This window comes from Tamandua tetradactyla, chromosome 3 (genome assembly GCF_023851605.1).
Source record: "Tamandua tetradactyla isolate mTamTet1 chromosome 3, mTamTet1.pri, whole genome shotgun sequence".
Classification (NCBI taxonomy): Eukaryota; Metazoa; Chordata; class Mammalia; order Pilosa; family Myrmecophagidae; genus Tamandua; species Tamandua tetradactyla.
Window position 1 is genome coordinate 191324779 of NC_135329.1, and position 13370 is coordinate 191338148.

General features: G+C 42.7%; 1 protein-coding gene across 1 annotated transcript in view; it reads right to left on the bottom strand.

The window, feature by feature from the left end:
• MREG (melanoregulin) overlaps positions 1-13370 on the bottom strand; it is a 58785-nt gene that overhangs the window by 32624 nt on the left and 12791 nt on the right. Inside the window, exon 2 of the mRNA XM_077155057.1 lies at positions 6758-6917. Coding sequence (XP_077011172.1) covers positions 6758-6917 — 160 coding nt within the window. The remainder of the gene's footprint in view (positions 1-6757; positions 6918-13370) is intronic.

Genomic DNA, 13370 nt, shown 5'->3' on the forward strand with positions numbered 1-13370 from the left:
TCAAACAGCCGCTCAGGGCAGGAATCTTAATGAGCTGCAATCACCATGGAAAAGCATAACTTGGGAAACGTGTGTTATGATTTTGTGAAACATGATCACGATCCTCATACCAAACCAATAGTTCTCATCCCACTGGTGTAATTACGCCTTTCAAACTCATTGGCATCAACCAGTCAGGGGGACAGACTTTGGGCAGATTTTGCTCAAGCATTTTGGAAGATTTATTTACTCACAGACAATATTGCTTCATTTCTCAAAATTTTAGTCCCTGTACTCATTTTGTATTATGCCTCTGTATTCCCAAAGCCTGGATTCAAATCACAGCTCTGCCCTTATTAGGTAGGTGTGTGGCCGTGGACAAGTTGCTCAAAATAGAAAACATAATGATACCTACCTACAGAATTGCTTTTAAGAGTAAACAGTTAATGCATGTAAAGTGGTACACATGATTGGAATTATTTAAATTATTAGTATCTTAGAGGACAATTATGATTATAGTTATTTTATACAAATAAATAAGATGCATTGGATATTTCATTAATAATTATTTAATTATTAAGCTCCCTGGGAGAGTGTGTTTAAATGAAGTACAACTAGTTTAATGAGAATGAATATAAAGATAATGATTTAATGGCCCAATTTTGAGATTGTTCATTATTTCTTAGTCAAACATAAATTTTTAGGGCAGAATTCAAAGACAAGAGCAGTAATTTTTTCCATTATTTGGAAGTTGGCAATTGTACCATTTCTTCTGCTGAAAGCCTGTTTTCTATCAGCCCTTGAAGATGTGTGTAAACGAAAGTGGATTCTGACTCCTGGATTAAATACTGTGACTCTTTTACATTTTCTGACATTGCAAATCACTATAAAATTCACACCTTCGCTTCATTATTTGCTTTCTACACTTTTTTTCTGATTTATTTTCAATTTTGTAAAAAACTGAACAGTTAAACTTAACTAGTTGTAGTTCTTCCTCTACTAGCATCAGCTTTAAGAGTAGGATGCAGGTAATAACACTTGTGAAATTACTTTTCATTCCTCAGAGCATTCTAAATATGAACAGTCCTATTTCTTTCGTGCTGTTGCTACTCAAGGGAAAACATAATGCTCGGTTTTCCTTAATACACTGCTTGAGCTTCTAAACTGCATCTTGCAAAAATATATAGGATTCCTTGTACTTTAGAAGGTGGAATTTGTTTTTCTTTCAAAACCAAAATGCTCTGCTTTATAAAATTCTCTATTTTATCTTGTATGGAAAAGTAAATAAGCAATGGTAACAGACATGGAACTTGTTAAAATTAAGCCCCTGCCCCAACAGCTACCCACCTGCACATTCTAAATCAGCAGTGACTTCATTTTTCAATCAAACTGAAAAAAAATAATAATAAGTAGTAATAGGTTTCATGGCAAATGTTCTTTATACGTCAGGAGCCCACAGAGGTATTTTGTGCGAGGCACTTTTTAAAAAATGTGTGTGATAGCATTTAAACACCTGGACATTTTATATGAAAATTTGTAGGTTCTGCTTCTCTTAAGAAAATCAAAAGCCTAGCACCCCGAGCCCCCATCCCCAGCATGGAAAACAGCTGGCTGAGGAGCTCAGCAGATGCTCCTCTGAAATGCAGCACATGCTTTCAATGCTATTCAGTGTACCTTACACCTCACGTCACTCATCTCTGTTACTGCAGGGCCCGAGGGAGACGAGCTCACCACCTCTGTTCTGACCCTCAAGTGTCTACCCTAGTTTCCTCCACAAAGGAAACACAATGACAACTCCAAAATTCCAAATGCATGTTCCCTGGCCCACCAATTCTATTCCTCAAAAAACTATGGAGGGTCCATACAAGTACACATGGATGTCCACCAAAGCACTTCTTCGAATAGCAAAAGCAAAAGAGCCAAATCCATCTAAATATCAATAAGAATGTTTAAAATTAATATGAATACATAATAGCAAATCCATGCAAGTGAATACTAGACACCCCCAAAACAGTAAGGTAAATCTAAGCAAATGTAGTAGATACATGGTTCCATATTATTAAGCGGAGGATAAAAACAAGATGCAGAAAATCATGTAATGTACAATCTAATCTGCGGGGAAAGGAAGAGATGTTTTAATAGATGCTTCCCCATGCGCTTCAAATTTTTGGAAGGAAATAAAAGATTTTTTTTTACCATGAGTATATATTACTTTTATCATCAAAAAAGGAAAAGAGAAGAAAGCACCAGAAATAATGGTATCATTTCATGTATAATTATCATTTCTTCATGCTATTTAGTTGACCACCTGACAAGGGCACAGAGCTCCTCTACAGTCAAACTTTACTTCATTCCTTGGGCAAGGAGAAGAAAAAGCCTCTTGGATGCCCCCTTCACAGTCCAAAGACCAGCTCAGAAAAGGGCCACTTAGGCCCTTTGAGTACTGTGAAGCTCATGGTATGTGCTCCGCTATCTTTTAAAAAGTGAAGATAAATAAGCAAGAGGCAAGATCTCCTCCAGAAAAATGAGTTTCTACCCTCCTCTCTGAATCCCTTTGTGCCCCCTTCATGTTTGCATGGGGAGCCTGGGAGAGGAAAGAGCAAAGGAGTTGCTATATATTATTTCCCTGCTGCTGTTACTGCTCTGGGCACAGTGGGGGAAGAAGAGGAAGGAAAGAACTGGTTCTATTCTCATCAGCAGAAACTCGAATTGGTCAACCCCATGCAGGCTGGTAAGAGTTTGCTAATCCCATTAAAGAGAGAACAAGGCTAGGCATTCCCAGCCATACTCTCAGGCAGGGCAGCCAGGGTTCTTGGCAGGAGCTGGCTTTACAATGTGCCCCAAGCATTACCCATCAGGAGGGGATTATGCTGGGGACATGGAAAGCCAGGGATGGTACAATGCATGGCCACCAATGGGACCTCTGAGTTAAATGGCCACTAATGGGATGCCACACCTTTGAGTTAAGACTTGTGATGGATATCTAGAAGTGGTCCCTATCAGCACACCACACCCGAGACAGAAGAAGCATCAATGGCCACCACGGAACTCTCCAGCCAACCCTTCCCCCCAGATCTCAAGAACCAAAAGGCAACTGTCAGCCTTCCCCACCCTATGGTTCTCACCTCCCACCTCTACCCCCACCTCTAAGCTCCCAAACCCATGCTAGTCTCACAAGAATAAAAGGACCTGGACACATGGCACTTAAAAGTTATCATCCTGCTAAAACATGTTTGGAGGAAAAACAGTTAGGCATTAATTAGCAAAAATAAAGAAACCCAGATAAGGAACATATTTTGTACTCTTTGGGGTCTTGGAATTAAAAGACCTAGAGAAATAATCATTACGTATTTTCAGCTAATCTTATGCTTAAGATCATTATTTCCTCAGTGCTTGATGCTACAAAATGTTTTTTTATTATGTATGTTAAAAGGTAAGTATTAAAACAACAATAACAAACAAACAAACAAAAGAACCCTTTATTGTATAAGCCAAAACTTGTACTGGGCCAGGATAGCATATTATAAAAGTACACTGAGGGGGTGAGCAGAACCAGAGCTGAGGCCAGAGGCTGAACTGGGACCTGACAAGACAGCTGGGTGGTCCCACAGGATCATCAAGGAAACCCAGCTCCCAGTATTAAAGCAGAACCAGATAAGAAGCAGTGTGGGCTATTTTCATGTGGCCACTGTTGGCCCCTGTGCTGATTTGAAAGGATTTCTGTACCCTAGAAAAGCCATGTTTTAATCCTAATCAGTCTTGTGGAAACAACCGTTTCTCTTAATCCCTACTCAATAGTGTAGGTTGGAAATTTGACTGGGTTATCTCCAAGGAGATGTGACTCACCCAAGTGTGGGCATGGACTTTTGAATAGAGGGAGATGGGATTCCACCTGTTCCAAGTGGATCTTGATTACTCTACTGGAATCCTTTAAAAGGGGAAACATTTTGGAAACGCTTTGAGATTCTGAGAGAGCAGAGAATGACGACAGAGTAACAAGAGCCCAAAAGTAGAGAGCCCACACTGCCAGTGACCTTTGGAGATGAAGAAGGAATATGTCCCCAGAGGAGCTTCATGAAACAAGAAGCCTGGAGAGAAAGCTAGCAGACCTTGCCATGTTCCCCATGTGACTTTCCAGTTAACAGAGAAACCCTGAACTTCACTGCCTTTCTTCAGTGAACGTAACCTCTTGTTGGTGTCTTAATTTGGACATTTTATAGACTTGCTTTAATTAGGACATTTTCTCTGCCTTAGAACTGTAAACTAGCAACTGATTAAATTCTGTTTTTTGAAAGTCATTCCTTTTCTGGTATATTGCATTCTGGCAGCTAGCAAACTAGAATAGCCCCGAAGATTCCCCTTTTGAGGGAGAGACTTTTAAAGTTGAACTGTTCCTTACAGAAGAATACCCATTGACAGCCCCTAAAGTATGCTTCATGACCAAAATGCATCACTCTAATGGAGACAGGTTGGGAAGAATATGTTTAGATATTTTGAAAGGTAAGTGGTCCCCAGCATTGCAGATCTGCACAGTTCTACTGTGGATCCAGGCTTTGCTAAGTGCTCCCAGTCCAGATGACCCATTAGCAAATGATGTCGTGGAGCAACGGAACAGCCGCGAAGCCCAAGGCACAGAAACAGCTGAAGCAGGGACTACGTTATATGCCATGAATAATATTAAAATTGATTTGATCAAGTGTATGTTGTTTCTCCTGTTCTGCCAGCACTACTTCTTTTCTCTTTGCAATGAATGGACACAGTCTTAGAAACATTTCAGAACAAAAGTCAGACATCTTCAGTCCTCTGGTGATTAAATGCACATTAGCAAATCTACGTCTTGTCCTGATTCACTGTCATAAAGCATGAGCAGAGGCAAGAAGTATCATCTGGATAGCTGCGAAACTTTTAAAAGCAGTGGCCTTTGTCCTGCTTTTATTCATTTACCCCATCATCATTTAAGCATAAAGCTCCGTGAATGAAGTTGTCAGGGTTAGGCAGAGGAGTCAGTGTTTCACTTTATTTTATTTTTATTTTTGAGGAGGGTAAATAGTTTTATCTTAATTTTATGAGCTCCTTTCCCCCTTTTTTATGGTGAGCTAATTAAATGCATTGATTAAAAGCAGCTAACCAGTTGTTCTTTAGAATATACTCTCTATCCAAGTCTAACTTTATTTAGATGATGTAGATGGACGAGCTTGATTATTTAAGCCAAAATGGGAACATTAAACAAACATCCCAGCCTTTACAAATGACACTGTGCCTTTACTGTCAAAGTGTAGAATTCTGCCTTCAAAAAGAGAAGCTGCGACCACTTTGTATGGCTTATCTGGAAACTTCTGTAAATCTTGTTTTAGTACAATATGCTTTTGTTATTCTAAAAATAAAGAAAAAAGTACACTGAGGGAAGGGTCCACAGACCTGGGTTTGTTTCAGTCCCACCTCTAGCCTGCTGTGGGATCACAATTTGCTTCACCTCCCTGGGTTCCTGTTCCCTCTCCCTACAGGGGAGGAAAAGAGGGGAAAGGGGGAGGGGGGGTGCTTTGACTGGAAGCCCTTGAAGCTCTAAGATTCTAGAGTAAACAAATCAGATCATCAGGCCTCCATCATCTAAGGCACACATTACCTGTTCTTCCCAGTGTCCAGACTGATGAAGCATTTTATCTCTTCACTACAGGCAGAGGTGTCATAGATAAAGACTTTTCTTCATGAATATGCTTTTATCACTCCGACCCCAACAAGATACTCTCTTTGGTGGTATAGAGAGGGAGATGAAGTTCCACATTAGGCATGGGAACACGATACCTCCGCAGGACGGCTGGAAGCTTTACAGATGATCCTCTGCAAACCCTACTCCCTACCCACACATGCCAGGGTTTTCTCCAGACTCAAAGCCTAAGATACTTAAATCTCCTCGTTCCCCTCAATTACTACCAGATACAAACACACATGTAGTCTACATTTAATATAGATGTCTACTCAAGCTAACTGATGAAGGCAAGTTAGAAAATCTGGGTGGCAGTATTTGGAAGATGATAGTGATGATACTATATTATGGAGTATAATGGGTACTAAGTACAATTCTACTTTTGGAAGAAAGGGAGAGAGACCAAAGCATATATCTTTTTCCTATTTTCTCTTAACCTATTAAATCTCTCCTTTTTAAACATTCTGGTAGTCCTATACCAATACCTTTGGGTCAAGAGTTTCTGGTAAGAGTTTGCTCGTCCCATCGATGAGCTTCAAGTCTCCTTATCTAAAGCACCTCAAATATGGCAGTCACGCTATTGTTTGAGCAATATGCACAATCTAAGAAGCTTTTGAAAGAAGAAATAAAATTCCTAATGGATGCCCTAAGAATTCAAAATTAGTGAAAATGCAAAAGTACCCTTCAGCCTGGCACAGTCTGAATCATCAACTGTGGTTTGCTGAACAGGTAGAAAAATTAGAGATGAACTGTTGAAGCCATTTAAGACAATAAATTATCTTCATGCTCTTCAACATCTCCACCTTGCACATAACTTTTGTACCATTAAGGCAGTCATGAGAAATGAGCCTCACCTGTTTATCGAGCAGGTCTGCCAAGACCAGTTCTAATGAGCAACCAGTGACTGTACATGCTTGCTAAAATACCTGCCCTTCATTCTGAATATCTCATCCTTCATTCTTTTTTTTATTTCCAGGTGGTCTTCTTATTTCCAGGTGGTCTTCACGGTAATAGCTTTTTTATTGTAGCTGTACATTACCATCTGCACATGGGGAGGTCTCAGAAAGCGCTTACCTCTGAGTCTTTGGCCAGCTGATTACGAACGACTATCAAGTTGTAAAGGATTCTGTCATCATCTGCCTCGGTGTGGGACGCATCATGAGGCACACTCCACAGATTCTTCTCGTCATCCCTCTCCAGAGTTGCTCCAAATGAGGAATATGGATTGTTACCACTATGGTATAAAAGTAAAAGATATGATTTTTGTAATATACACCTTTATACATCAATGTATGCCAAAATGGTCTGAACTGTCCACAATAATTAAGCATTACCTACCAGAACAGTTTAAAAAGATCACTTTAAACAGTTTAGAGCAAAGAAAAGATGCCTTAGTAGAGACAATTATTACAATTAAACAGCACAGAGTGCTCCTGCAGTTAAGTAAGACAAAAACAGAAATTCCAGTAGGGAGTAGAATTCTTATGGAAGTAAAAGAAAACCATTAACATGAAGAGATGAATTTTTAACTGGCTCTGAATTCATGGAAGCACAGCAGATTTAGAGTATAATGATACAGAATATCAAATTCCTTATACCAAGAAAATTAAGTAATCATTATGCAATTCCAAATACTTTCAATAAACATGATGTGGGATGTTTATTAGGCATTTCAGTAGTCCCATTCCATATGTTTGTTTTACAATTTATCCTTTATAAGGTGGTGCCTATGTTTGAACTTGGAAGAGATTAGTGGACATACCTCGACATGGTCCCAGTTAACTTCTGTGGGTCTGGACAGGCAGGGTCATGCTGGGGCCATTCACTTATCAAATAACATGTATTAGGCACTGACTGTATGTTAACCACAGGGCTCAATAAAATGATGAGCAAACCAGGCATGGTCCCTGTCCTTAGAGCTCACTAGGGACTAGAGAGGGGAACATATTCATGAACAATCACATGAAGATATAACTGAAGACTGTGGTAAGCACTATAAAAGCGGAGTTCAGGAAGCCATGGCAGTATGCAAGATGGTGATGGAAAATCATCATGGAGGCAGGAATACGGTAGGCATCCTGAAGAAGGGGTGTTCGAGTTTTAAGGTAAAAGACAAGAGCTGAATTTCAGGCAAAGGAAATAGTACATCAAAGGCCCTGGGACAGGAAGAAGTAGGGTGTGTGAGTTAAAGGAAAGAAGGCATTGGTCAGAGAGTTAAGGAATGCTGGGGAGGCAGCTGGGGGCAGAAAGCCATGATTTTGTAGACCATGTTTTCTAATATTCTTCTATTGTCATCTCTATTCCCCAGAACAAGGCAATACACAGAAGGTGTTCAAGCAGGACTGTGATATGACATGAATAGTATCACATCTTTAAAAGATCTGTCTGTGTGGAAAATTCTTTCAAGAGGTCAAGAGTTGATTCAGGAGATTCAGTAAGGTGCAACTGAGGTAACTCAGGTGAAAGGAGAGAGCTACGAAGATTAGAATGATGGCACGGAGCCTGAGAAGAGTACACTATTCAAGAGTAATAGCAGATAGAAGCAGGGGGTTGTGGTGATGGACTCAGTATAGGGAAGGGGCAGCCAGGAGAGCAGGGGTGGGAGAAGTCAATGACAATTTCAAGCTCTCTGGTTTGAGCACCTGGATGGTGACTGATGCCAATAACTGAGGTAGAGCTAGAATGGCTCATGCCACAGAGTGACAAACACAACTGCAAGTGTGACATGAGAGCAGGAAACTGAAGACAGGCAGAAAATGACCAGATAAGCAGACAGCACCTGGGAAGGTGAGATATGAATAACTGACAAGTAGGTAGTAGATAATGCTGAGATACCAATAAACTGGTACTAAGAAATTGGCACTAAGATATCAGAAATTGGCACTAAGGTGATCTCTCAACAGAAGTAAAGCAAGAATCACCAGGTTGGCAGGCAGCCTCATAAACCTGCCCAACAAAGAAACTAAGGTGATCTCTCAACAGAAGTAAAGCAAGAATCACCAGGTTGGCATGCAGCCTCATAAACCTGCCCAACAAAGAAGGCCCAGGTCTGCAAGGGAGGAGCCCCAATGCTGGAGTGATGAGGTACAGGTCAGGCTGCCAACAAGAGCCCACTTGCAACATATGGGGCAAAAGGTAGGGGTGGATCTTGGAACCAAGGCCAGAAGGAGGTTAGAGAATGGATGGATGCTGAACACTGTTCCTTGAATCCTTCTGGCTGCAGGTCAGAAGTTTAGGATCTGCAGCTAGCAAGTGATGAACACTAAAGGGGAAAAGAGGCAGCTTATGGGGAATCAGACACAGTTCAACTACATCGTACTTTCGCTTAGGTTGACAGGTACTACAAAGGCTGCCACAGAGAGCCCTACAGCTAGGCTCTTCTCCAGAATGATGATCCAATGAAAGGGGAGGCAAATGATGCCGTGATGCCCTACTCATATGGGCTTTAATGGGAATGTGAAATGCATGCATCCATCCATTCATTTATTCATTCAGTGGTTTGTTTATTTAACAAATATGGAATGGTTGCCGGCTGTATACTAGATACTGGGCTGGGTCCATTGGGACATGAAAATAAATATAATATAGTCTCTATCCTTGACATGACTACAATGTTATAAGTGTCACTGAAGAAAAAAAAACTATAAACAAAATATTGTAGGAGCAGAAAGGAAGAAGTGATAAACCCTGTACATGGAGAAGGAAGTTCAAGATAAGTTTCGTGGAGGCAACAGCATCTAAGCCAGACCTGAGGAATACACATCTTCCACCAGAAAAGAATAAAGATGTCCCTGAAAGAAGGAACAGCACAGTCGGTGAACAGCATTCTGGGGCCCTCCAGTGCCCTCTGGGCTGGGAATTCCAAGTATTCCTGAGTGGCTTAAGCATGTGGTGCAGAGGGGGAGGGACATGAAGAACAAAAGGTAATTTGAGGTCAGATTCAGGATAGCGTTGGAGTTAAGTTGCTTCTCTGTGAATTTTGACACATTATCAAGTAATTTTGAGCCTTGTTAGATGACGATTTTAGGGAAATAACTGAAGGTGGGATGAAGAAGGAGGTTGCTTAGGAGGTTCTTAAAAGCAACTGTCACAAGAGGTAGTGGGTGGTTTTCAAGTCCTGCTCTTTAAAATTCTAATATCAGGGAGCTCAGAGCTACTGTGGGGGGGGGGCGGGCGTGAGGGCGGGGGGGTCAGATGGGCAGGGGATTCCACAAACCTATCACTGCAGAGGAGCCCACAAACCAACCACAACAAGAGCAGCAATTCTGTATTAGTTGTTAGAGTTTCAAGGAAGATTTATTTGGGGCTTAGAAAAGATGGGGTGCTGTTGCTAAATGTGATGGTTAGGTTCATGTGTCAATTTGGCCAGGTGATGGTGCCCAGTGGTCTGGTCAAGCAAGCACTGGACTAACTGTTGCTGTGAGGACATTTCGTGGACTGAAATCTTCAACAAATGATTGCATCTATGGTTGATTACATCTCAGTCAGCTAAGGAGAGTGTCTTCCGCAGTGAGTGACATTTTACCTAATCAGCTGAAGGCTTCAAAGGAGAAGTCAGAAGACAGAATCTCTCTCATCACTTCATCCAGCCAGTTTCTCCTGGCAGATTCATCAAAGACCTTCATCGGAGTTGCCACCTTGCAGCCAGCCCTACGGAATTTGGACTTGTGCATCTCCACAGTTGCATGAGACACTTTTATAAAATTTCATATTTACAGATATCTCCTATTGGTTCTGTTTCCCTAAAGAACCCTGACTACTACACTAAATAAAGACAACTGTAAACGTTTCGAAACACTGGTTGAGGAGAACGTGAACTAGGGTTTGAACCTGAGAAACAGAAGTGAGAACAGAAATGAGAGGACCAATTTCAGCAGAATTTAAGAGGGAGAAATGGCAGCATCAAGGGATGAGCAGCCTACAGGGGTACAAGAGAGAGGAGCCAAAGGACTCTGAGGGTGTGCTGCCTTCTATGCTGAGGCAGGGGGAGGAGGCCAGGACCTCACAGCTGCCCTGGCAGGAGTTGAAGATCTGAGCTTAGGAGTAAGCGCTGGCCTGGAGATTGACTTTTTTGGGGGAAATGCATATGCCATGACCAGGGAACCCATGGGATCAGAACAATGGTGTGAGGACCTGGACTAAGGAAAGAACCTGGGGGTAGGGTTATCCTTACTGAGCAGGTATGGAAAAGCAGACTGCAGCCGTGAAAACAGGCGAGAATCTAGGAAAAGAGAACCCTGAGACAGAGGCATGCAGGGTGTCAACACCATGAGAAGCACAGACCTCACTTTCTTTCTGCTTAAACCACCTTTGCGGGGGAAGAAAAATCACCACACTATTTGCACAGTGCCTCGGCCCCAGCGTCCACATTCCATACCTCATGTCACACAACCGCCTGAGGCAGAAGGGGCGGGTGACAGTTTCCCTGTGAGAAATGCTCTCTAACAGCCTAGCAAATGCCCATGGGTCTCCTCCCAGGGAAAGTCCCCTCCTCAAGTCATTCAAATGTCAAGTGCACAGCTACCCTAGCAGCTGGACCATGGCTGCTGCCAACATAGTAAACATCCCTTCTGTACTTTTCCAAAATCAGTCTTTTATTTTTCCCCAAATTTGTTTCATTTTTTATGTCTTGTCTCCTCAAAAAGTTGATATGTTTCTCCAGGGCATATTGCTTTTGCACTCCACATGACTAGGCAAGTGGTAGTTGGTTTAAAAGTATCTGTTAAATGGGACAAACAGAGCTGTGAGGCCAGTCCACTGAAGGAAATCACATGAATAAATAGTTGTTCCCACCTTTTAAAAAATGACTCTAAAGCAGGAAATTTAGAAATCAGCCAGTATCTACTGGAATAATCAGTGATACTATCTGACTATGAATCTAGCCACCTTTGGCTTTACTAAGCCACAGTTTCTTCTCCTGTTCTGAGAGATGGTCACAGCTGTCTTCCTAGTTGCCAGTCCTGTTCCATCTCTCTCTCCCTCTCCCCAACCTCCTCTCTCTCTCTCTCTCTCTCTCTCTCTCTCTCTCTCTCTCTCACACACACACACACACACACACACACAATTACAAGGTAAAACACTCATCACTCACCCACAATCTACAAACTCACATGAAGCCCTAAAAGGTGAACATCGGGGCAGTTTAGAAGGGCTGGTGTCTCCAGACAGCTCCGTGCCCCCCAAGTTCTCCCAACACCCAGCCCTTCCCTGTTTAGGGCCAGTGCCCCACTGGCGCCCCATGATAAGTGGGGAATCTGACAGCGTGCGTCCCTCTGCTCAAGTCCCAGCTATGTTATTCTGATTCATGACAATTACAAGTCAGATTTCCTTCAGCCATAGAAAGGGTGGAGGGTACACTGTTAAATAAAAAATTAAATTAATAACTGCAAAATTTCAGAATACTGGTCACAGTGAAAGCAAATGACAGAGCAAGCTTCTGATCCGGAAGGTTCAGAAATACTTGTGAGACCCAGCCTAGCTCACCGGATCCTTTCACTCCTGCACGCTCACCCGTTCACCGCCACCTGCTCAAGGTATCACCCATTTTGCTTTAAAACTTTGGACCCCTGGAGGAGAGAGGCCAGAAAAGAGCAAAGCCTAAAGCAAACTGATCCAGATCAGCTTGGGGATGTCTGTGAACCCGCGACCATGAAGGGCTCGGAGTGGGGTAGGGGTGTGCAAAGAGAATTCGTGTGGCCCCGAGGAGACCTGGGAGGGCTCGGTGGGTGGGGCGGGCACCGGGTGACCCGCCTCGCTTTCTCTCCCTCCCCCACGTAATGATTTCTAAAAGGTTCTAAAGTAACCGGGAGTGGCTTTTTACCCCTGGCCACCATCTGTGGATGGTAAATATTTTATTAGTTTCAGGCATTTGAGAGGTTGCTCTGATGTCACCTACTCAGCAGAAGCTGCTTTTATTCTCAAAAGATAAGTGTCAGATCCCGCCCCTAAATCCACCTAGGGGCATAATGCCAAATCCATGGGAGTCTTCTCCCAACACTACCTAGAGCTAGCATGAGACTCGAGGTACACACACACACAACTACAAGGTAAAACACTCATTACTCACCTTAATCTACTGACATTGCCCATGGAACACCCCACAAAACACGTGCACCGAGGCTGGCTGCTGGCGGCAGCAGTTCCAGGGACTTCACTACCCACCCCACGGAAGCTCAGGAACAGCGAAGAGACCACATCTCTGGTAAACAGAGACAAGGGGTCTAGAAACACAGACCTCAAGAGGTACCATCCCTCATCTCCTCAAGACCTCCACCTCTGCCTCATCTATCAGCCCCTTGCTTCTAGATCTTTCCCTTCCTCCTTCTGTGGAAACCTCCCTGTAGGGAAGCAGGTGACTCTGAGATCCACCTCTCTTTCCTTTCTCCCACCATCCCTCCTTCTCTCCCACCTTCCTTCTTTTTTATCTTTTGTCACTGCTTCCAAACCAGATACTCCGGCTTCTTTCTCTTATCTCAGGTTTAAACACTGCCCCATAGATTCTGGAGCTTTTCTCAGCATTGAACCACCAAGGCTTGTGGCTTCCTTCAACATCAGAGATAAAACCTTCCTCATGCTTTCCATGGGAACATGGTTCAATGGGTCTGGCAGGTCGGAAGGCGATCCCGAAAGGAACCCCTTGACCAGGCAGGGCAAGCACTATCTTTCTTTCTTGCAGATGAGGAGGGAA